This window comes from Phyllobates terribilis, unplaced genomic scaffold, assembly GCF_046119375.1.
Source record: "Phyllobates terribilis strain yellow unplaced genomic scaffold, ASM4611937v1 Scaffold_5__5_contigs__length_657084704, whole genome shotgun sequence".
In the NCBI taxonomy this organism is placed as follows: domain Eukaryota; kingdom Metazoa; phylum Chordata; class Amphibia; order Anura; family Dendrobatidae; genus Phyllobates; species Phyllobates terribilis.
In genome coordinates this window covers 140867553-140890225 of record NW_027362765.1, presented here as the reverse complement: position 1 = coordinate 140890225, position 22673 = coordinate 140867553, and the positions used below count along the sequence as shown (strand labels likewise).

The 22673-nt window shown below is 44.3% G+C and overlaps 1 protein-coding gene across 2 annotated transcripts in view; it reads left to right on the top strand.

Moving 5' to 3' along the window:
• The window catches only part of SLC13A3 (solute carrier family 13 member 3), a 44112-nt gene that overhangs the window by 1985 nt on the left and 19454 nt on the right, over positions 1–22673 (top strand). The window contains exons 2-4 of one of the 2 annotated variants that reach the window (XM_073683076.1): positions 13042–13307; positions 14660–14823; positions 16331–16394. In XM_073683076.1, the coding sequence (XP_073539177.1) occupies positions 13042–13307; positions 14660–14823; positions 16331–16394 (494 nt within the window). Of the gene's footprint in view, positions 1–13041; positions 13308–14659; positions 14824–16327; positions 16395–22673 lie in introns of both variants that reach the window. The other variant, XM_073683075.1, reaches the window with a different exon arrangement.

Genomic DNA, 22673 nt, shown 5'->3' with positions numbered 1-22673 from the left:
CCATTTTTAAAACCCATTCATTTTTACAGCTTAAAGCGCACCTGTCAGCAGGATTGTGCTCAGTAAACTATATACACTGTCATGTGGGCGACATTACACTGATTAAAATTATACCTTGGTTGATGAAATCCGTCCTGCAGTTCTTGTGTAATCTTTACTTTCAATTTGGAGATAATGATATGCTCGTGCTCTGGGGCGGCCTGTGGGGTGGGCTCTATTTGGTGCTCTGCTTACATATTCATCTGTATGCTCGTATGACAGCTCACCGATCCTTCACTAACCTGCCTCCTATTTTACATAATGCATCTAGTAGTGCGGGGCTAGATAAAATAGGAGGCAGGTTAGTAAAGGATCGGTGAGCTGTCATACGAGCATACAGATGAATATGTAAGCAGAGCACCAGATAGAGCACCCCCAACAGGCTGCCCCGAAGCACAAGCATATCATTATCTTCAAATTGAAAGTAAAGATTACACAAGAACCACAGGACGGATTTCATCAACCAAGGTATCATTTTCATCAGTGTAATGTCGCCCACCTGACAGTGTATGTAGTTTACTGAGCACAATCCTGCTGACAGGTGCACTTTAAGAGTTTAAAGGGGTGTCCTAAATGAGGGACCAGTCTATGTATTTTAGGGTCAGCCATTTATTTGATATAAACGCTGGCTGTACAGCAATCAGCGGATTACCAAGCGTTTATCTAAATTAGATGACCCCCCCTTATTTTGATCCTTCCCCTTTCCACATCATGCTCAGATTACTGGTCAGCATGGGATATAGAACCTGCAGTACCACTTCAATAACATCAGGGGGCGAATGAGAGCAGAGCGCTACATGCAGCTATTTCTGTCAATCATACTCTAAATAATTCATAGTATAATATTGTGATGTTTGCAAAAAAAGTAAAGCCTCACTGTAAAGCAATTGTCAATTAACCCTTCAAGCAGGCCACATCATTGAGCACTCTCTGTTTCCATCCATGAAGGTCCCGGCCATCCTCATTAGACTTTGAACTTCTGTCCTAATTTCTTGACAGGAACGGAGTGTATTAGCGAACAATACCCCACTTGTATAAATTGCTTCCATCATCAAATTGTTTGGCCGTGTTCCCCCTCATTGTAACTTTCCGCAGAGAGCGACGGCGCTGCCAGCTTGTTTTCTCTAAATCCATATTTATGTAATCCAGTGTCAGTAAACGGCTATAATCCAATTTTCTTAATTAACAGGGTTTTAAAATGGATTATATCTTATCCTTCCATGGAAATTCTCTGCCTTTGGTTCCATCTACAGCCTGTAGTATTGTAGGTGTAATTAGTAATTTGGATCTTGGTCCAATAGTGAAAGCTCAGAACCTCCTTCATGTGAAATTTAAAGCTTCTGAGCCCCAATGAGAAATCAGTTACGAGACTCACTAATTAATGTGTTTTATGTATACCAGAGTTGAAAAAAAGTTCATTTCTCAATACACAAAGAACAACTTATTTTTAAAGGTCGATACGTGTTTCTTTGTGTATTGAGAAATAAAAATATTTTCTACTTTTTTTCAACCACCAGTGAGCGCTGTCATATTTTTGGATTGTTTCAGACTAGTGCATTCTTGTCTAATTTTTTTGACTATGTCGCTCCTAACATGTATGTGCTGCAGACATTTTTTCTTTTCGTTTTCAGTGGTGTCTTCTTATTCACCAGGGTCTGGTTGCGACTACTACTTATGTAGCCCCTTTATCTACTCCCTTGCCTTGAAGCCGCAGACTTTAATCCCATGGGGATCAATGTAACATGCAGAGTGGTTAGTGGAATCTTTATTTCCCCAATCCATAGTGGCCAAAGTTTTACTACATAACTGTCACAATTGCCTACTGCTGTGGTCACTGGTCCTCTATCTGCCGAAGAGTTCTCTCTGGTCTCCTCCTCTCCTTTGTGACCTCCTTCACTTGGTGGCTCACTTCCAGCTATGACATCTGGAGCTGCCTCTAAAACCCCCATACACATTATACTACCTTCGACCAAAAAACCCAATTTCAGCGGGTTCGCCCAACAGTCTAATGTACTGGTCCCCAACCTTCCTTATCTTGAGAGCCACATTCAGCTTTGAGAGATGGCCACAAGCTACATCCAGCCATTGTGTCACTAGAGCCCCCATCACCAGGATAACAGCCAAAGCTTCCCCACACATCGTGGGCCCACGAACCACAGGTTGGAGACCCCTGGTCTTTTGTGTATGAGGGCCTAAGAAAGATGATTGTCAGGGGAGTTAAAAATTTGGCGTGCTGGATTTTGGACTGCTGATCCTTTTGTTCAGTAAAGAGATAATCCACCAGAAGATGTCTGACAGTGGCTCTTTCATAGAGAATACAGGACAGGAGCGCTCGGCACAGATATATAGGAGAGTTGGCCATAATAGCTGCTGGCTGAACGATCATCCAAATCATAATTCGGCCAATAATCATCTAAGGTGTATGGGAGGCTTCTATAATATACTTACCTTGTAATGTCTTCACATCCTGTTACGTCCAGATGTGTCAGGATCCCAGAATTCCAAGCGGCAGAAGTTTGTCGACCGCCATATTGGGACACCCAAGTGATGGGTGTCTCAATATGGAAACCGCTGGTGGTACCAGCCTCTCGCCCGGTACCACCAGCGGAACACCGTCGCGAACACGCAGCACACGCCGCCGCGATCAGACGAATGATTCACTGACCGCCGCCATCTTTGCACAGGAGGAGCGCATGCGTAGTTTTAATGTGACTGTCGGTATCTGGCTGTACAAAGATGGCGACGGTCTGATTTACTGCGTGGGGAGACAGCTCAAACACATGGGGGAGAAGACAGCACAGGGGTGGAGAGAGAGAGAGAGCAGACAAGGGGGAGAGAACATGGGGTACACAGGTCAAAGAAGAGATCACATTAGAGGAGAAGTCAGCAGATGGGGAGAGAGAAAGCGCACAGGGGGGAGAGAGACAGAGCACAGGGGGGAGACAGCTCAAATGGGACAGCACATGAGGGGAGAACACAGCACAGGAAGGAGAGAGACAGCAGACAAGGGGGATGGCACATGGGGTAGACAGGTCAAAGAAGAGAACACAGACGGGAGAAGTCAGCCCATGGGTGAAAGAGAGAGTGGATAGGTGGGTGAGCACATGGGGGGGAGAGATTCTTAACGCTGCAAAGCCTGCCCCCATCGTGACATTACCGCCCTCCCGATGCGATAGCATCAGGCCTCCATCTAGTAAAGCATATGCTTGCTAACTACTGATTTCTTAAAGGGCTAATGAACAAATCCATCTTTTACAGTCAATGTCCAATAGACCCACGATATTTTAAGGACTCTTCCCTTATTGCCTGAGCAGTAGTTCATCAAGACACCCTGACCTCATTGCCCATCTGATGCTGGCCCTCACTTTATGACTGTCTACCTATCAGAGGAGGATATTTAATTAGGGTTTTAGATTATACACATAATCAACTAGGCCTTGTGCAACCAATGAATAGAAGCTATTTCCTATCCACAACCATAAGATAGGTGATAACTCATTGATTGGTGGGGTTTCAACTTTTGGGAATTTTTATCCCCGTCAGAATGTAGCGGGAGTATGCATGCTCGACCACCGCTTCATTCATTCCTTATGGGGTGGCTTTTTCTGGCAGCCCCATAAAGAATGAATGGAGTGGGGGTCAGGCATCCGACTTTGTGCTCCATTTTGTAATTGGGATAAAAGTTTCCCACTGGGGATAAAAATATCCAATTCTGCCAGTCAGTAGTTGGACACCCACCCATCAATAAGTTATCTCCTACAGATTGGTGATATCTTGTTTTCACCAGACTTTTAAGAGTAATGTATGACGCCTACCAAGTCCTATTTTGATGTGCAGATGTGAGCAGGAAAGGATAAAACCTTCATATCTTTGCAATAATTTAGAGATAAGTTGTTTCATTGTTTATTATGCAAAACTAAACACATCTGGCTGCTAGGAACAGTTCACAGCTTTCATTGATGGTGTTACCTCAAATCCCATCATTGTTTTATGTCGTTACTTTTTGTATAAGACAATTGTCTAAACCTTTCAATGGAGGAAAAGTCTCCAATAATCCAATCATCAGCCTGATAGTTTAGTAATAACCTTTATATTACCTTTAGGTTGGTCAGATATCCTCCACATGATGAAAAATAATGTAAAAAGGGGAGAATCAGTGTCAAATTTTTATTTACTTGATTTTTTTTATACTTAAATATATATATATATATATATATATATATATATATGTATATAAACGTTTTATGTCCGTTAATGAATGGAGGTGAGATTTATGGACATTCATCTGTAATCACCCCAAATGAGCCCTTATATACTCGCTACCTATGGGCCTGAAATCTTAATAAAAGGTTTTATCTCTGGAAAAGAACCAAAGTTACTCATCCTGGATTTTTATCTGGTGGTAGGGATTGTGGATTGTAGCAAAAAATAAAAATAAAAACCTGATCTGTTGTAAAACTGATGCATTGTAAAGCAAGTTTATCCACACATACATGTTACATCCGCTTGTATCCTTTTTCCTAAATATAAAAAAAAGTTCATTTTTTTTTAAAAAGACAATGGTGGAGGGGGGTGTCAGGAGAAAAGAATTGCTTTCTAGAGAAAAAAAATGATGAATTAACAGATGCTAATATATTTTTTGAAAGCAGGGGTGCACAACCTACGGCCCGGGGGGCCATGCGCGGCCTGCGATGCCCATTTTGTGCGGCCCTCAACCATATGTATTGCAAAATGCTGGACAGATTAACTATATGTGAGCAATCACACACAGAAGAGCAGCGGCAGCTATGGAGAAGGGACTGGCAAGTACTAATGGGAACCATAAATCAGGAGAATGGGGTCTCGTCACCGGACGGGCACTCCAGAAAAGAGAATGTGAATTAGACAGGAGGCCATCCATACCTTTGATTCCACTGTAGATAAACCTATTACCTATTGTAGAGAGCCATAAGCATGAATGACCTCTTTTAGGGCCTATTGACACAGTTTTTACAAGGATGTGGATTTGACTGCAAATCCACATTAAAATAATGCTGGGAAATGTTCAAAATGACGTGAAAAAAACAGCACTGTGTGCACTAAAGGAGCTTTTCCCATTAAAATCATTCAAAAACTTAATCAAATAATATGTGGCGCATTGTTTGATGTGGATTCAGGAGCAAAAGCTATTTCCAAATCCTCGTCAGAAATCTGTGAACATATTATTACAATGCTGATTGGTGGAGGCAAGGGTCTTGTAAATAGAATTTATACCTATCAGACATTTATTGCATATTCTTTCGATATATCATAAATGGCCCAGAAGGTAATACCCCTTTACTTTTTAGTGCGGCCCCAAAATTGGTTCACTATGACAATATAGCCCTTGGACTAAAGAAGGTTGTCCATCCCTATTTTAAAGGATAAAAAAGCACAGCAGACTGTAATGAAAAAAAAACCCAGATATTACACCCATTTGATATATTTCGTGTTGTATTCTATGTAAATACCATTGTATTTGTTGAAATACTTTTTTTTTACAGTACAAGGAATACGTCAAGTCCCTTACTTTATGCCTGGCTAACAATCTGAGAGAACAGGGCCTTCCCCAACCCTCTGCCGCATTCCGTTTTGTGGGTACTTCACTTACATTGACCTTGGCCGGTCCCACCCCATGACTCTCCTTCTGCCATTATGAATTAGAATTCATTATCTATCAACTGCTGGTAACGGAGAACACTCTGTGCTACAGATCTTGGTGTGAGGTCAGGATAATGGGTGAAAACTAAACACCTAAATGGGATTGTCCAGTCACTCTATGCGACTGCAGCCTGCTGAATCATGACAGTGTGCGGTGTACACACTATAAAATTATCTGGTATTCCCGGGTCATCTCAATTCACTTCTATTGAGAGAAGTGGAAGAGAATCTAGTCCGGCCCATATCTGCCAGGGTACAAATCGCATACATGTGATCATATGACTGCCCACTCACACCGGGAATACTGAGAATTGTGACTGCATGCACACGCCACACTGTCATGATTTGGCAGTCTGCAGCCACAGAGTGATTGCAGACTTTTGCCCCAAGCCCAGACAGCCCCTTTAAATAACTGTCAGCTGAGCGTTTATGTATTTTCATTGGGGAGAGGGTAGTAAGCTGCTGCCAAACTCATGGGGGAGGAAAAGGAACAAGCGTTTGATTTCACTACCCGATCCTTATCTCCCCTTACATGATATCTCATACACATTTGAAGGCCCCACAGAAATCAACGTCTTTAATGTGTTTGGTAGGGTTGGACATATCATTGGCATCCATATCTACATCCAAAGCAGGTGGACTTGTGCATTATGATGAGCTACAGGGGCCTCTTCTGTCTAGTCCCCCAGTGGTGTTTGGGGTCATTTAGACTCTACTCAGTTTAGCTCCAGTCAATTCAAGGTGTCCTCTATTGCCCAGTTAGACCTTGTGGAAATTTTGCAGCTTTTGTAGTGGAATGGGATAAAGACTTGCATATAATGAAGAGAAATTGTTATCTCCTCACTCCAAACATTCAGAAGTTCACACATGCTTAGAAAAAAAGCAGAAATTAGGTTTCACTGTAGCAGGAAAATCCAGCACCAAAGTAGATATGAGATAAAATCTAAGAGTCTAAAGGCCCCGTCACACTTAGCGACGCTGCAACGATCCTGACAACGATACGACCTGTCAGGGATCGTTGCTGCGTCGCTATGTGATCGCTGGTGACCTGTCAAACAGGCAGGCTCACCAGCGATCAGGGGAGCAGCGACATCGTGGAAAGAATCTTTCCACGATGTCCTGCTCCTGGTTACCAGCCTGCTGAAGCAGGAGCAGGCTGGTAACCATGGTAAACAGCGGGTTACTAGGGGCACACTCGCGCACCTAGTAACCCGTTGTTTATCATGGTTACCACTCTGCTACGGTGAGCGGGAGGTTACCGCTCACTTTAGCAGGCTCGTAACCATGATAAACAACGGGTTACTAGGTGCGCGTGTGCCCCTAGTAACCCGATGTTTATCATGGTTACCAGCCTGATCGCTGCTCCCGCTGGTCACACACAGCGATGTGTGCTGACCAGCGGGAGGGCAACGACCAAAAAATGGTCCAGGACACTTTGCAGCGATAGAATCATAGAATCATAGAATCATAGAATGGTAGAGTTGGAAGGGACCTCCTGGGTCATCTGGTCCAACCCCCTGCTCAAAGCAGGATTCACTAAATCATCTCAGACAGATGTCTGTCCAGCCTCTGTTTGAAGACGTCCATTGAAGGGGAACTCACCACCTCTCGTGGCAGCCTGTTCCACTCATTAATCACCCTAACTGTCAAAAAGTTTTTTCTAATATCTAATCTGTGTCTCCTCCCATTTAGTTTCATCCCATTGCTTCTAGTCTTTCCTTGTGCAAATGAGAATAAAGATGATCCTTCTACAATGTGACAGCCCTTGACATATTTGTAGACAGCTATTAAGTCTCCTCTCAGTCTTCTTTTTTGCAAGCTAAACATTCCCAAATCCTGCAACCGTTCCTCATAGGACATGGTTTGCAGACCAGTCACCATTCTGGTCGCTCTTCTCTGAACTTGCTCCAGTTTGTCTATGTCTTTTTTAAAATGTGGTGCCCAAAACTGTACACAGTATTCCAGATGAGGTCTGACCAAAGAGGAGTAAAGACCGATAATGACTTCACGTGATCTAGACTGTATGCTTCTGTTAATACATCCCAGAATTGTATTTGCCTTTTTTGCTGCTGCATCACACTGTTGGCTCATGTTCAGTCTATGATCTATTAGTATACCTAAGTCTTTTTCACATGTACTGTTGCTTAGCTCTATTCCTCCCATTCTGTATATGCTTTTTTCATTTTTATTGCCCAGATGTAGTACTTTGCATTTTTCCCTGTTAAAAACCATTCTGTTGGTTGCTGCCCACTGCTCCAGTTTATTTAGGTCTTTTTGAATCCTCTCTCTCTCTTCTCTAGTATTAGCTATCCCTCCTAGCTTTGTGTCATCAGCAAATTTAATCAGTTTACCCTCAATTCCTTCATCTAAATCATTGATAAAGATGTTGAACAATACAGGTCCCAGGACGGAGCCCTGTGGTACCCCACTTGAGACATTCATCCAGCTGGATGTGAAGCCATTTACAACCACCCTTTGAGTCCGATCACTAAGCCAGTTATGAATCCACCTAACAGTTGCCTGGTCCATTGCATACTTGGTCATTTTTTCAATAAGGATGGTGTGAGATACTTTGTCAAATGCTTTGCTGAAGTCAAGATATACTATATCTACAGCATTTCCCTGATCCACCCAGTCAGTGATTCTGTCATAGAAGGAAATTAAGTTAGTTTGACATGACTTGTTAGTTACAAACCCATGCTGACTCTGGTTAATCACTTCATTCTTATCCATGTACTTACATACATGTTGTTTAATAATTTGTTCAAAGATCTTTCCTGGTATAGAAGTCAGACTCACCGGCCTATAGTTCCCTGGGTCCACCTTCTTCCCCTTTTTGAAGATAGGAACAACATTTGCTCTTCTCCAGTCTTCTGGGACTTCTCCTGTTCTCCAAGAATTTTCAAAGATTATGGAGAGTGGTTCTAAAATTTCTTCTATGATCTCCTTCAGTACTCTGGGGTGTAATTCATCTGGACCTGGAGACTTGAACTCATTTATGTTAGCTAAATATTCCCTCACAATCTTTCTGTTTACAGATAACTTGGATTCCTCTATTCCTCTAAAAGGACAGTGAAGATCAGTTGATGTTACATTTTCTTTCTGAGAGAAAACAGATGCAAAATAGGAATTAAAAAGTTCGGCCTTCTCAACATCCTCTCTTACCATTTCTCCATTTTCATCCTGTAAAAATCCTATAGCATCTTTGACTTTTCTTTTACTTTTGACATACCCCCAAAATCCTTTTTTATTGCTTTTGACATCTCTTGCAAGCCATAATTCATTGTCAGCTTTAGCTAACCTGATACGTGCCCTACAGGATCTGCAGACTGCATTATAATCTTCTTTAGATATGCCTCCCTCTTTCCATTTAATAAACATTTCTTTCTTTCTTTTTAGCATGTGTTTAAGTTCTGTGTTCATCCATCCTGGTTTCCTTAAATGCTTCCCATTCTTCCTACTTTTCGGGATTGTTAACGATTGTGCTTTGAGAATCTCATTTTTAAAAATCAGCGACCTCACAGCAGGGGCCTGATCGCTGCAAAGTGTCACACATAGCGACATCGCTGGTGAGGTCGCTGTTGCGTCACCAAAACCGTGACACAGCAGCGATCTCGCTAGCAATCTCGCTATGTGAGACGGGGGCTTTAGGCTTACAGGTCAAGCTCCTTAAAAACACATGATGTGATAACATTATTGTCATTATTATTCCAATCAGTGGGAATCTCCAAAGACGAAAGGAACACATAATAATTCTAATTAGGAACAAATAAACTAATACTAAGGGAATAATTCTCACTAATGATAGAAAACATTCTACCTCGTATCACGTCCTATAACTATCTCCATTCTAATATGGACATCCAACAAATCTCTCTTTTGGAGGATTTATTGAGTACAAAGATGATTTGGGGCTGAAATATTGGTAATTATTCATAGATGTTGTTAGCCACCTTTTCTAGTTTCCTGAATGGCAAATTTAGATGTATTGTATCACTGCCACTAGGAATTTCGGGGCCCCATACTGTCAAAATTTCCGGGCTCCCTCCGCCCAGGCTCCACCCCAGCTCCGCCTCCGCCCCAGCTCTGCCTCCACCCCTTGAACCTTCCACAGTCACCGCCCACTCTTGGAAAAACTCCACTTCTGCACCACGTCCTCACCAATCACACATTAACAGTTTCCATTTATCACCAGATCACATACATAACCGGCAGCTTTTGCTTTGGCCAAAAGATTTCTTAAGCCGCTACCACAAGGTAGACTCTCCTGGCCGGGCCCTACTCTACTCTAATCTAATAAACATTTCATAAAAATATCCAATACTCTTTTTTTGGTATATTTTATTTATTTTTCTTTAAGGGAATGTCTCATATACAATTTTTTTAACTAATTATAAAAAAAATTATCACAATCTGGTTACAATCTGTATTTCTGATTGCAGATTCCATCAATCATCCCCTCCCCAGCCAGAATGTATAAGCTCCTGGAGAATCCTGAGCGCGGCCGCTTGATGTTGTAATTCAGCATTTGGTTTTGCAGCATCGCTCAGGATCATCCAGTAGCTTATACATTTTGGTTGTGGGTTGGAAGGGGGGGGGGAGGGAATGATTGTATCATACAATCACGTAGTGAAATGGTAGACAAAGTAATACATGGACTTAAGTTAGCTTCTCATACAGCCAGTGGCACCGCCGTGCCCACCGCCCAGTCATGAAGAATTTAATGGTCTCCTCAGCTTGCCCACTGCCGCCTCCTGCCCCCCGCCGCAGCCTGCGATCACTGAATTAATAAATGTAAACAGGGTATATTATTGCATATACATTCACCGATTATACACAACTAAAAATATCTTTATTGGTATTCATTAATAACCTATAAATTCACCCTCTTGAAACAAAATTGGCGCCCCCGCTCCGCAGCCACTCACCAAAGTCCCCTCAGCAGCCTCATCTTAGCAGAATCTCCTCAGCAGCCTCCCCCTCACCAGCCTCATCCTCACTAGCCTCACTCTCATCAGCCTCCCCTCAGCAGCATCCCCTCAGTAGCCTCCCTCTCATCAGCCTCCCCTCATCAGCTTCCCCTCAGCAGCCTCCCTCTCATCAGCCTCCCCTCAGCAGCCTCCCTCTCATCAGCCTCCCCTCAGCAGCCTCCCTCTCATCAACCTCCCCTCAGTAGCCTCCCTCTCATCAGCCTCCCCTCACCAGCCTCCTTTCAGCAGCATCCCCTCAGGAGCCTCACTCTCATCAGCCTCCCCTCAGGAACATCCCCTCTCTAGCCTCCTTCTCATCAGCCTCCCCTCACCCCTCAGCAGCATCCCCTCAGTAGCCTCCCTCTCATCAGCCTCCCCTCAGCAACATCTCTTCAGTAGCCTCTCCTCAGCAGCATCATCTCAGTAGCCTCCCTCTCATCAGCCTCTCCTCAGTAGCCTCCCTCTCATCAGCCTTCCTCTCATCAGCCTCCCCTCAGTAGCCTCCCTCTCATCAGCCTCCCCTCAGTAGCCTCCCTCTCGTCAGCCTCCCCTCAGCAGCATCCCCTCAGTAGCCTCCCTCTCAGCAGCATCCCCCTCACTATCACACACAGACACACTGCCCACCGCCTCCTCACTAGCAAACACACACACACACAATGCCTTGCCTAACACACACACACACAATGCCTTGCCTGAGACACACACAGACAGACACACACAATGCCTTGTCTGAGACACACACTTGCCTGACCGGCCCCCGCCATCCCCGCAACAGATTGAACATGAGCGCCCAAAGCCGCGCAGCCTGTCACAGGACCATGATACACCCGGCTGCGGATTAAAGGTACAGCACTCATTTCCGTCCGCCGGGTGCATCATGTGCCAAGCTGCTGTCCCTAAGAGGCCTGGTAAGCAGAAGCAAAGAGAGGTGGGGTCCCCCATTTTTTAATACTGGTCACCGGGCCCCATACAGTAGTAAGGGCAGTAATGCCCTGATGGCGGCCCTGACTGTATAACTAAGCAGATTTGACTTTCAGGGGTCTGGAAAACGGTGCCTGGCACGGGGTTATGGTTATGGCAGCCTTATTGGTTGTCGCTAGAGTTGGACAAAACAATGTGCACAACCCCAGCCCAGTGGTCATATCGGTAGTCTGTGACCGTCGGGTCAAAGCGATGCCAACGTCGTACTCCCTGCCGGCATCCCCGGCACCTCTTCTGACTAGTAGACTCTGCGATACAATTACGCCACAGATTGACATAGAGATGATTTTGCACTAGGCCAATTATCAGAAGAGGCAGCAGGGATGGCAGAAGGTAGAAGGAGTTTTGCAGGGCTTGATCCTGCAGCCATGGACTACTAACATGGCCACTGGACCAAGGTCTTGTGAATCTCAACTACTTGTTTCTCATCTAAGAAAAGATGTTAAAGGGAACCTGTCGCAGGTTTTATTACCCCCTCCCCCCCAAATAATCTAATATGTCTTAGGTCGTTGTAATGCAGATTAAATCTGCACCTTTGTTTTTCAATCCTTTATTCATTTCTTGAGTTATCGCTTTTTTAATTTTTATGTAAATGAGCTGCAAGTGCAGGGGGCTTTGTCCTGCACTTACAGCTCTCCAGCCTCTCTCCCTCTTTTCCTCCCTCACCGTCCTCCGATCACTGAATGACAGGTTACTCTTGTCTGAGTGACCAACGATACCCACAGGAGACCTCATGCAGGGGCCGTCAAGACCCGATGACCTTTAGAGAGCCAGACTATGGATCTGCGCATTCACCGCCCGGGGGGAAAGGCCGCGGCTGTGCGAGGGTTTTCCAGCTGGACAGGTAGGTCACTCAGTTCCTGGAGGACGGCAGTGGATGAGGAAAGAGGGAGAGAGGCCAGAGAGCAGTAAGTGCCGGATCAAGCCCCCTGCACTTGCGGCTCATTTACACAAAAATTGTCAAAGCCATAACTCGAGAAAGTAATAAAGGATTAAAAAAACAATGGTGTGGATTTAATCTGCATTTGAGTGACCTAAGACACATTAAATCAGCTGGGGGTACTAAAACCTAATGACATGTTCCCTTTAACAGAAAATCAATTCTTAGGAGAATTTGTAGTAACATTTTTTAAAGGGGTTGTATGAAATCAGATTTAAAATAAAATATGAGATACAGCATCGCTCCTGGTTGTAGGTTGTGATTGGTATCGCAGTGAGTCAATCTGCAAGTAAACAGGGCTAAAATGCAATTCTGGGCAGATTGTAAAGGAGCTGCCCTATTTCTAATATCATACAATTAATATTGTAGATTATAGTGATGTCACTTGTTCTCCACAATGATTATAAATATGATTTACTGGTTGGATTGCAGGAAGGAAAATGCCTCTACGTGGTCCTGCTCATGGCTTTATATTGGTGCACAGAAGCGCTGCCTTTGGCTGTTACCGCTATGCTGCCAATAGTACTATTCCCTTTCTTGGGAATCCTGCCCTCCAGCAAAGTCTGTCCCCAATACTTCTTGGATACAAACTTTCTATTTCTTAGTGGACTTCTTATGGCGGCTGCAATCGAGCAATGGAATCTGCACAGAAGAATTGCCTTGAAGGTGCTCATGTTGGTGGGAGTTCAGCCTGCTCGGTAAGGGCTGTCTTTTTCAAATAATTTATTTCATTATGTCCATAAGGTGCTGCATTATAGTGAAATACTTATATATAGGGGGCAATAGTATAGTACTTATATATTCTTGTATATAGGAGGCAACATTGTATAGTATATACATATAATATAGTTATATTCTTGTTTATAAGGGACAGTATGATTGGAGTTAGATTCCTGTACATATTATAGTAGTTTTATTCTTGTACATAGGGGACAGTATTATAGTAGAAAGGAAAATAATATCCAGCAAAAAAGGAGGGGTCTTTAAAATCATTGACGTTTATTGCAAAATCCACAAATCCATTATTTCCAATAGCACATGATGGTACAGTAGTTATATTCTTTTACATAGGGTCAGTATTATAGTAGTTATATTCTTATAGTTAGGGGCAGTATTATAGTAGTTACATTCTTGTACATAGGGGCAGGATTATAGTAGTTATATTCTTGTACATAGGGGGCAATATTACAGTAGATATATTCTTGTACATAGGGGCAGTATTATAGTAGTTATATTCTGGTACATAGGGGGCAGTATTACAGTAGTTATATTCTTGTACATAGGGGCAGGATTATAGTAGTTATATTCTTGTACATAGGGGCAGGATTATAGTAGTTATATTCTTGTACATAGGGGCAGGATTATAGTAGTTATATTCTTGTACATAGGGGCAGGATTATAGTAGTTATATTCTTGTACATAGGGGGCAATATTACAGTAGATATATTCTTGTACATAGGGGCAGTATTATAGTAGTTATATTCTGGTACATAGGGGGCAGTATTACAGTAGTTATATTCTTGTACATAGGGGCAGGATTATAGTAGTTATATTCTTGTACATAGGGGGCAATATTACAGTAGATATATTCTTGTACATAGGGGCAGGATTATAGTAGTTATAATCTGGTACATAGGGGGCAGTATTATAGTAGGTATATTCTTGTACATAGGGACAGGATTATAGTAGTTATATTCTTGTACATAGGGGGCAATATTACAGCAGATATATTCTTGTACATAGGGGGCAGTATTATACTTGTTATTTTCTTGTACAAAAGGGACAGTATTATAGTAGTTATATTCTTCTCCTTAGGAGGCAGTGTTACAATAGCTATAGTCTTGTTCATAGGAGGCACAGGAGCTGTGTACGCAAATCAGTAGATCTTTAATCAAGACTATTTGCTGAGTTATTTTACATTTTTAGATACTTGCAGCACTAAAGATTGAATTCAATAGTGGACTTACCCTTTAAGTCTACAGCAATCTAATCAATGAAATAGTCCATTCCTGACACCCTGCAGAGTAAATATACTTCTCTTTCATTCCAGGCTTATACTAGGCATGATGATAACGACAGCGTTCTTATCCATGTGGTTGAGTAACACTGCATCCACAGCAATGATGCTTCCTATTGCCAATGCCATTCTTAAGAGTTTGTTTGGTGAAAAATTTAGCAGGGAGAATGCTATGAAAAGTCATGACGACACCCCAGGTAATTTTTGGTGGATGACTGGTGGTTTGGACCCTGTACATCAAATAATCATGGCCTAAGGCTGTCCGCCAATGTTATATTCTCTATGTGCTGTGGCCTTTTTGTTCTAAATCAGGGCCTAATGGGATCATTGCCCATGGATGACATATGTTCCCTCCGCTGCAAAGCCATTGTCAGGTCATTGCATTAAGAAAAATGTTAAAAAGAGGACAAGAAGATGGATATTTTTCTAAATTGTTATTTGTTATAAAGAGTCACTGTGAGCTAAGAATGGTACTTGTCTATAAGTTATGATCAAAGTCCCCTGTACTGTTGTCTACGTTGTTAATGGACAATCTGGAGGATAGACCTTTAAACCTAAAGAAAATAAACTCACTTCTTTTTAAAGAGCACCTATCGCCAGTGTGTGGCTGCCTTTTTTATTTAATAAAAGAGTGGGTAGCCCCAAATTAGTGATTTTACTAAATATAAGTTATTGCCAAAAGTGCTCATAAGTAATGCTAATGTCTCCCGAAAAAGCTCAACTTTCTAGCAAAAGTCACGTCCGAACTTCTGTGTTGTGAATCCCACAACCCTGCGCAGCCCCACTCACGGTGCTTGATCTCACCCCTTGCACGAACACAGCACTGCTACGTACTTTACCAAGCTGTTACTGAATGGTAACCGCTTGTTAAAGAAGCACTCCTCCCATGAAAGCTTTTATCCTCTTCATATATTGTGGTCATCATATTATATAGCACTGTGTACTTACAATTGCTCATTTGCCTTTCTCCCAAGTTAATTCTTCTCTTTTCTCTGCCTTAGTAGAAACAGGAAGTCTCTTGTCCCTGCATGAATCATTCCCCTCTTCAACTCCTGACCCAGCTGCTCCCTCCTCCTCCTGCCAAGGACTTTTGCAGTGACTTATAAGCCATGCAGGGTAAACAGACCTCATGTTTCTACATAGAGCTTAGAAGGATTCAGCTTGTCAGTTTTTAATCACGTGATGTCATTGACCTAATGGAAAAGAGAAGAATTAAGTAGGTAGAAAGGCAAAATGAGCAATTGTAAGTACACAGTGCTATATAATATGATGATTAAAATATATTAAGAGGATAAGCATTTTGATGGGATTGTTTTTTGTAAGGTATGTGGAAGTGCTGGGTTTGGGCAAAGAGTGAGATCTCACTTCACAAGAGGGGTCACGGAGTGGGATCATGCTTGGCATGCCAGGATGCCACAACAAACAACTAACCCCAGTACATTTGGGTTAGTTATGAGCACTTTTGGGCCTGTTTTCCATCCGCGAACATCTCGGAAAGAACATATGCGTGAAAAATGTATGTCTGATTGAGGCCTAAAGTTTGATTTATTTGACCTCTCCAATCTAGTCCTCTAACCATAATTTTAGGGGCACCAACTATATGGAGGTGTATTTATATCCTGTGTAACCTAAGAGGAGATACGAAGATGTGTAGGTAAATGTTGCTTGCTGTTGATATATTTTATTTTCTTTATTAACCAGCAGCATTACAGGAGAATGGTTTACACCAGGTCCCTACAGAACTGCAGCTACTCACCTGCGCTGAAGAGTAAGTCATTTATTCATAGCTGTCAGCAGTCTGGATTTTTACAAGACATTTAAAAAAAGGAATCATAAAAAAAATTGTATTTTCTCAAAGCTAATTTAAATATTGGCCGGATCGCCCATCAGTCTAATCTATAAGAAGGCCCGATTCTCCCCCTGGAATGGTCGGCCAGTGTGAATTTTTTTTTTCAGGAGATAAGCCACTGCTTAAAACCGTTTGGCAGAGGCTTTCCCTGCTCTTCCCTTAGAAGACTCATGAACGTTAAAATGAGCCGAATGTTCCTCTGTACGGGGGAGTCAGGACAGATCGCGGACTAGTGAATGAACGCTCGGCTGTCAGCCATCAGACGTGTATGATGACTATGGCCATCTTTAGTTTAGCAGAGAAAAGTGTTTTCTCTAAAATGGGTTCAAAATAGGCCCGGTTGCAACTGTGGGAAAAAAGGTGGTTCCAGAAAGACAGTCTAGGTAGGATTTGTTTTTGATTTGAAAAAAAAAAAGTGAACAGGTGTTCCAAGTGTGTTACCTCCTATATAAGACACAGCGAGCAAAGGATTGTATATGCTCACCTGCCGGGGTTGTGACCCATCACAACTCCATATTTATAAGAATGAAGGGCTGCTACTCCGACTGATGACCCACACACTGGTGGGAAGAAACATATAAAAGAGCAGAGATTCCTGGGTGCTGCCACAGAGGGTAGACAAGGGTGTATGTTCTCTGGATCTTGACCGTGTACGGCCAACCTGGGTTCCACCCTTTACAATGCCCCTCCCATCCTCCAGCACTCACTTTTTCCCACCAAATAAAAACACTGCACCTGTATTTCTTTTGGATAAATATGGCCACAGCGGCCATTTTATTAACAAACAACATTAACATATTAACAGTGTTATAAAATAAATAAGAAGGGAGGGTTAAAAATTAGATCTGGCATAAATTAAACCAAAACTCGAACCGCCATGTTACCCTCAGCCATCCATCACCAGCTCAAGGGCACCAAAAGCTCCCAGGGTAAAACCCCATCCAGAGCCCAAAACCAAGTGCCAGATCACCCCACTCCAATTAACAAACTGCCTGTAATTTTATCAAATTCTTTCCACCGACACTTCTGTGTCAACTCCAAGAACCCCACCCCCCGCCACAAACAAACAGCCCTGACCACCTCAGGCTCGTGAGTGCCCCAACACCACCAAAGCCCTCTCAATCCCCTCCTGTATAGCCAATGCCCACAAATTGATACCAATGTCATTCAAGTGCACGCCATCCTTTGCCCAAAAATTTCCAACCCAGCCTCGAGTTCAAAATGTCGAACGTTCACTCGCCCGTTCCTGGACACAAAAGCTACTATGGCTCTGTTCAACTTCACTCGTACCCTATTAATCCCCTTCAAAGATCTAGCCTCCCTCCATTTTTTTCCCATTTTTTGTCAGACCAAACCGTCAACACCTCAGGAAAGGATGTCCAAATCTTAAAAAATCAAAACGAATATCCCTAATCAATTCCCTAACCGGGCGGGCCCCCAAATCATTCCCACCCGCATGTACCACCAAAATATCCGTCGTACGGTCCAAACGGGCTGCCTTATGAAATTCAGGAAGCACTCTTCTCCACACCATCCCTCTAAAGCCGAGCCACCGAACCACCACTTGCTCTCTACTAAAACCCAATTGCCTACCGTCTGGCCTCACGTCCGCCCGCAGCGCCCCCCAGTGGACAAAAGAGTGTCCCAGAATCCATGCTAACAACAGTACGCCACCTGCAACACACAACCAAAAGGAATTCAACACTTATCAAGATAAAAAACATAAGCCCCATACCTACTGCCGTACATAGGACAAATAACGATCAGAACTCCACCTCCCGATGCGTTGTATCACGTCCTTGCCCAAACCCAAACCATCCGCTTCTGATGACGCACCAATTCTGAAAGAATGTGAGCCGTACACCTCCGGGCTAAGGCCCAACTCCCGAATTCCTTTCTTAAATACCGCTATGAATTGAAAACGTGACAAAAACTCCCCATTTTCATGGCATAATAAGGGGCCCACCCGCCCAAACCAAACCTGCCAGTACGCCATTAAACATTACCTTGGGCACATGAAAGCTCCATTTATCTCACCCAATACTACCCGCTTGCCTCTGCCCAATTGATCTGTCTTTCCACACCTGCTACCAACTCGCCTAATCTCAGCGCACCAAAAAACGCCAATGAAAAAGCCAACCTAAACAGTGTAGCTTCAAAAACTGAGCAACTTATCTTATCCATCACTAAACCCAACCTTTCCAAGATGCTAAAAGACATCGGTCCTCTTTTATCTAAAACCTTACCCCCTCTCCTAAAGCCCCTAAGTGCTTGCTCCACTAAAAAGAACTTCGTAACATCTTTTTTCCCTTGCAATTTAAAACCAAACGCTAGACCTGCAACGAATTTGCCCACTTTTGAAACAGACCACCCAATTTCCGCTGCCCTTCCCACAAGAAACAACACCGCCATCTCTCTATCGCCGTCATTCTCCACCAAGCCCCACTGAAGTAACCAACTTTGCCATACTCGCCACGATGCCTCGTATGATGACCAGGTCTGCCTTGTAATGGATTCCTGAATTAACCGTCCCGCTCCTCCATAACCAGCTGCCACAGATGCAAAGGGCATTCCTGTCCCACGTCCTCTGCCTCTGGTGCTAGCGCCCGGAAACGATCCCACTGGAAACGAGACAAGGCATCTGCGATGGAATTTTGTACACCTGGAATATGGACTGCCGTAAACCAAGCATTCAAATTAAGACAACATAGAACTAGTTCCCTCAGCAGCCTAATCACAGGCGGAGATGAAGCCGACAAGCTGTTGATTACTGACACCACTCCCATGTTATCACAATGAAACCGTATTCTTCTGTTCGCAAAACACTCCCCCCAAATTGAAACCGCAACTACGATAGGAAACAATTCCAAAAACGCCAGGTTGCTCGTAACACCCCTCTCCTGCCACAGACTCGGCCATACTCCAACACTCCAACGCCCCTTCCAGTAGGCCCCATAACCAGCACCTCCTACAGCATCTGTAAAAATCTCACAATCAAAACTGCTCAAAAACTCGTGCTGAATTAACGACCTGCCGTTATAATTTTCCAAAAACAACTTCCAAACCTTCAAATCCTCCTTCTGGTCCTTATTTAAACGAATGAAATGATGCGGCTTACGCACTCCCGCTGTCGCCCCTGACAATCTGCGACAAAATATTCTGTCCATTGGCATAATCCTGCATGCAAAATTCAAATGACCTAGCAGTGATTGTAACTCCTTCAGCGTCACCTTATGCAACCTCCTATCTCTATCAACCTCCTGCTTGAGCAGACTCAATTTATCCGCTACCCACACCATAGTACCTAACAAATTCCTACACAACAACGATTGCGGAGGACCTATAAACAAAAAGTCATCCAAATAATGAATGACTGACTGAACTGATGCCAAGTCCCTCAGCACCCATTCCAAAAAGGTACTAAACGTTTCAAACAAGGAACACGAAATTGCGCAACCCATTGGCAAACACCAATCCACATAGTATTTCCGTTTACAAAAACAACCTAAGAACGGGATGCGATCCGGGTGAACTGGCAGCAACCTAAAAGTCGACTCGATATCAGTAGCTAGCAATGATCCTGGCCTGTATCTCCGTACCCATTGCACCGCCACATCGAATGATGTATACTCAACCGAACACAATTCTTGCGCAATGCCATCATTCACGGAAAGCCCCTTAGGGTATGACAAATGCTGAATCAAACGAAACTTGTTCAGCTCTTTCTTGGGCACAACCCCCAACGGCGAAATAATTACCTTACTACTAGGTAATTCCTGAAACGGTCCAGGCATTCTACCCAATTCAACCTCTTTTGCCAACTTCACACTAACCACATCCAGATGAAGGGAAGCCGACATCAAATTCTTAACAGAAAAGAAGACCTCGTGATCAGGAGGAGGAATTCTAAAGCCCTCCAAAAAAACATCTGAAATGACCTTAGCCTTCAACTGATCGGGATACCTACTTAGAAAGGGGGCCATCTCGTGAAGCCTTGACCGGTACCCACTGGCAGCTTTCCCTTACCCTTCTTAAAGCATTTAGATGCTCCATGTGAACTTCCGTTACAATGGGAGCACACATTTTTAAATTTGCAGGAGTTCCCATACTTACATTGCCCGTCATTAAATTGCCAACAAGTTCCCGTTTCCTTCCTATAGCTTTGTGCCCCTTGGCTACTTCCCCCATGTCCTGCTGATTGGTTCCCACTACTGCCGCTCCCGGGAAAGGACTGCCCATACCTCACCGGAGCCATAACCTTCAGCCACAACCCTATGTCCTTTTGATCCCATCTAATCTCCGGGCGGACTGCCTTCCTCTGCCGAAATTGCTCATCGTATCGTAACCATTTCTGGCCCCCATAAGTACGATGAGCCTCCCCAATAGCATCTAGGTAGCAAAATAAACCCGAGCAATTATCCGGAGCTTTTTCTCCAGTGACGCTAGCCATTATTACAAAAGCTTGCAACCAATTGACAAACGTCTGAGGAATCAACTTCCACCTACGCTTCTCTTCCTCCTCTTTTCTACTGTCGTCCTTTTTTCCCTTATCCAGATTAAACTTTTCCAATGTAAGAAGGGAAAAAATTTCAACATATTCATCCCCCCAGATTTTTTCTTTAACCTCTTTCTTCAAGTGTGCCCCCAACGGCCCCTCAAAGCACACATATACCTCCCCTTTTGCCCTATCATCCAATTTTACGGCATCCACTTTATCCTTTTCTGTCTGCACGGACACCGATACACCCGAAGTTGCCCCCTCTGAACCAGGCAACATCATGCTGCTGCCCGCCCCTCCACTACCCAGGGTTGGATGACTTGAGCCAGGCAGCAGGTCCTCAAAGTGCTGCTGCCTGCCCGTATATCCACTGTGCTGTCTGCTCCTGCTGCTCTGTCTAACAGGCACCCCGACTGGTACATCGCCAGGTGTGCCTGCCGTGCTGCTGGTCCCTCTGGCCCCCTTTTTATTTGAAACCCGGCGCCGCCGGCTCTTGTTGCGGGGGACAGATATCTGTGCCCACCGCTCACTTCCTATACCGGCGATGACGCAGGCCGCACTTCCGGGGAGGCCCCACCCCCCGGCTGATGGCGCTGCTGTAGCACGGGCCTTGCTTCCGGAGCGGCCCGGGCTCTGTTACTGCGGCGCACCACCGGAGCAGGCCGCACATCCGGTGGGGGAGTAACTTCAGTCGCGGACCGCGATACGCTGACGGCAGTGCCCGCAGGCCGGCTGGGCGGATTCCTGCCGTGGCGGGCGCGGCGGCGTGGGATTATGCCGCCATGCTCACCAAACGCAGGGTCCCCTGAGGGGCTCCGCAGCCTGCGCCTGCTGCACGTGCTGGCAATCTCCGGTGAAAGCCTCTCGGGGGCCGCGTTCTCTTGGTGCTTCTACCTGACCCCGACGGCGATTCTTCCGCCCTGGCATTCCCCAGCAATTCGGACAGCTGGGATTCTAGCCACCCTCCATGCCTGGATCTCGCTGCGTCTCTCAGCCTGGTGATCAGGGAGTCAACCGTCTCCATAACGCCTGGTAGTATCCGCAAACAATGGGTAAGTTGGAAATTTTCTTACTCTGTGCACTTTCACTACTTTCACTTATGATTCCCCTGCTGGACTGAGTATTTTCTCCGCACTTTCCTTAATATACTCCCCCCCCTCCCCCTTTAAATGCCCGTCCCTCCACGCTTATACCCAATCCTGATCCCTTTGTTTTAAAAATTGCACCCTCCTGGCCAATCCCGGTGATGTGGGGCTTCCTTCTAGCTGCACTTGCCTCCAGCCCCCTTCTTTTTTCATACAACGCGTTTCAAACTCAGGTTGACTCCTTCATCAGGGACAGTATGTTATAGAGAGCCTCCTCCCTTATGTAGGAGAGGTAAGTAACTTCTACACAGCTTAAATCAATAAATAAATGATTAAAAGCAATGTGGGTGCTCAAACTGTATATAGGGGGCTGTTTGTGGGCTCATGCTGTATATTGGAGGCTATTTGGAGGCTCATACTGTATATTGGAGGCTGCGTGGGGGCTCATGCTGTATATAAGGGGCTGAGTGAGATCATTCTGTATATAGGGGGCTGTGTGGGGCTCATGCTGTATATTGGAGGCTCAAACTGTATATTGGGGGCTGTGTGGGGGCTCATGCTGTATATTGGAGGCTCATAGTGTATATACGGGCTATGTGGGGCTCATGATGCATA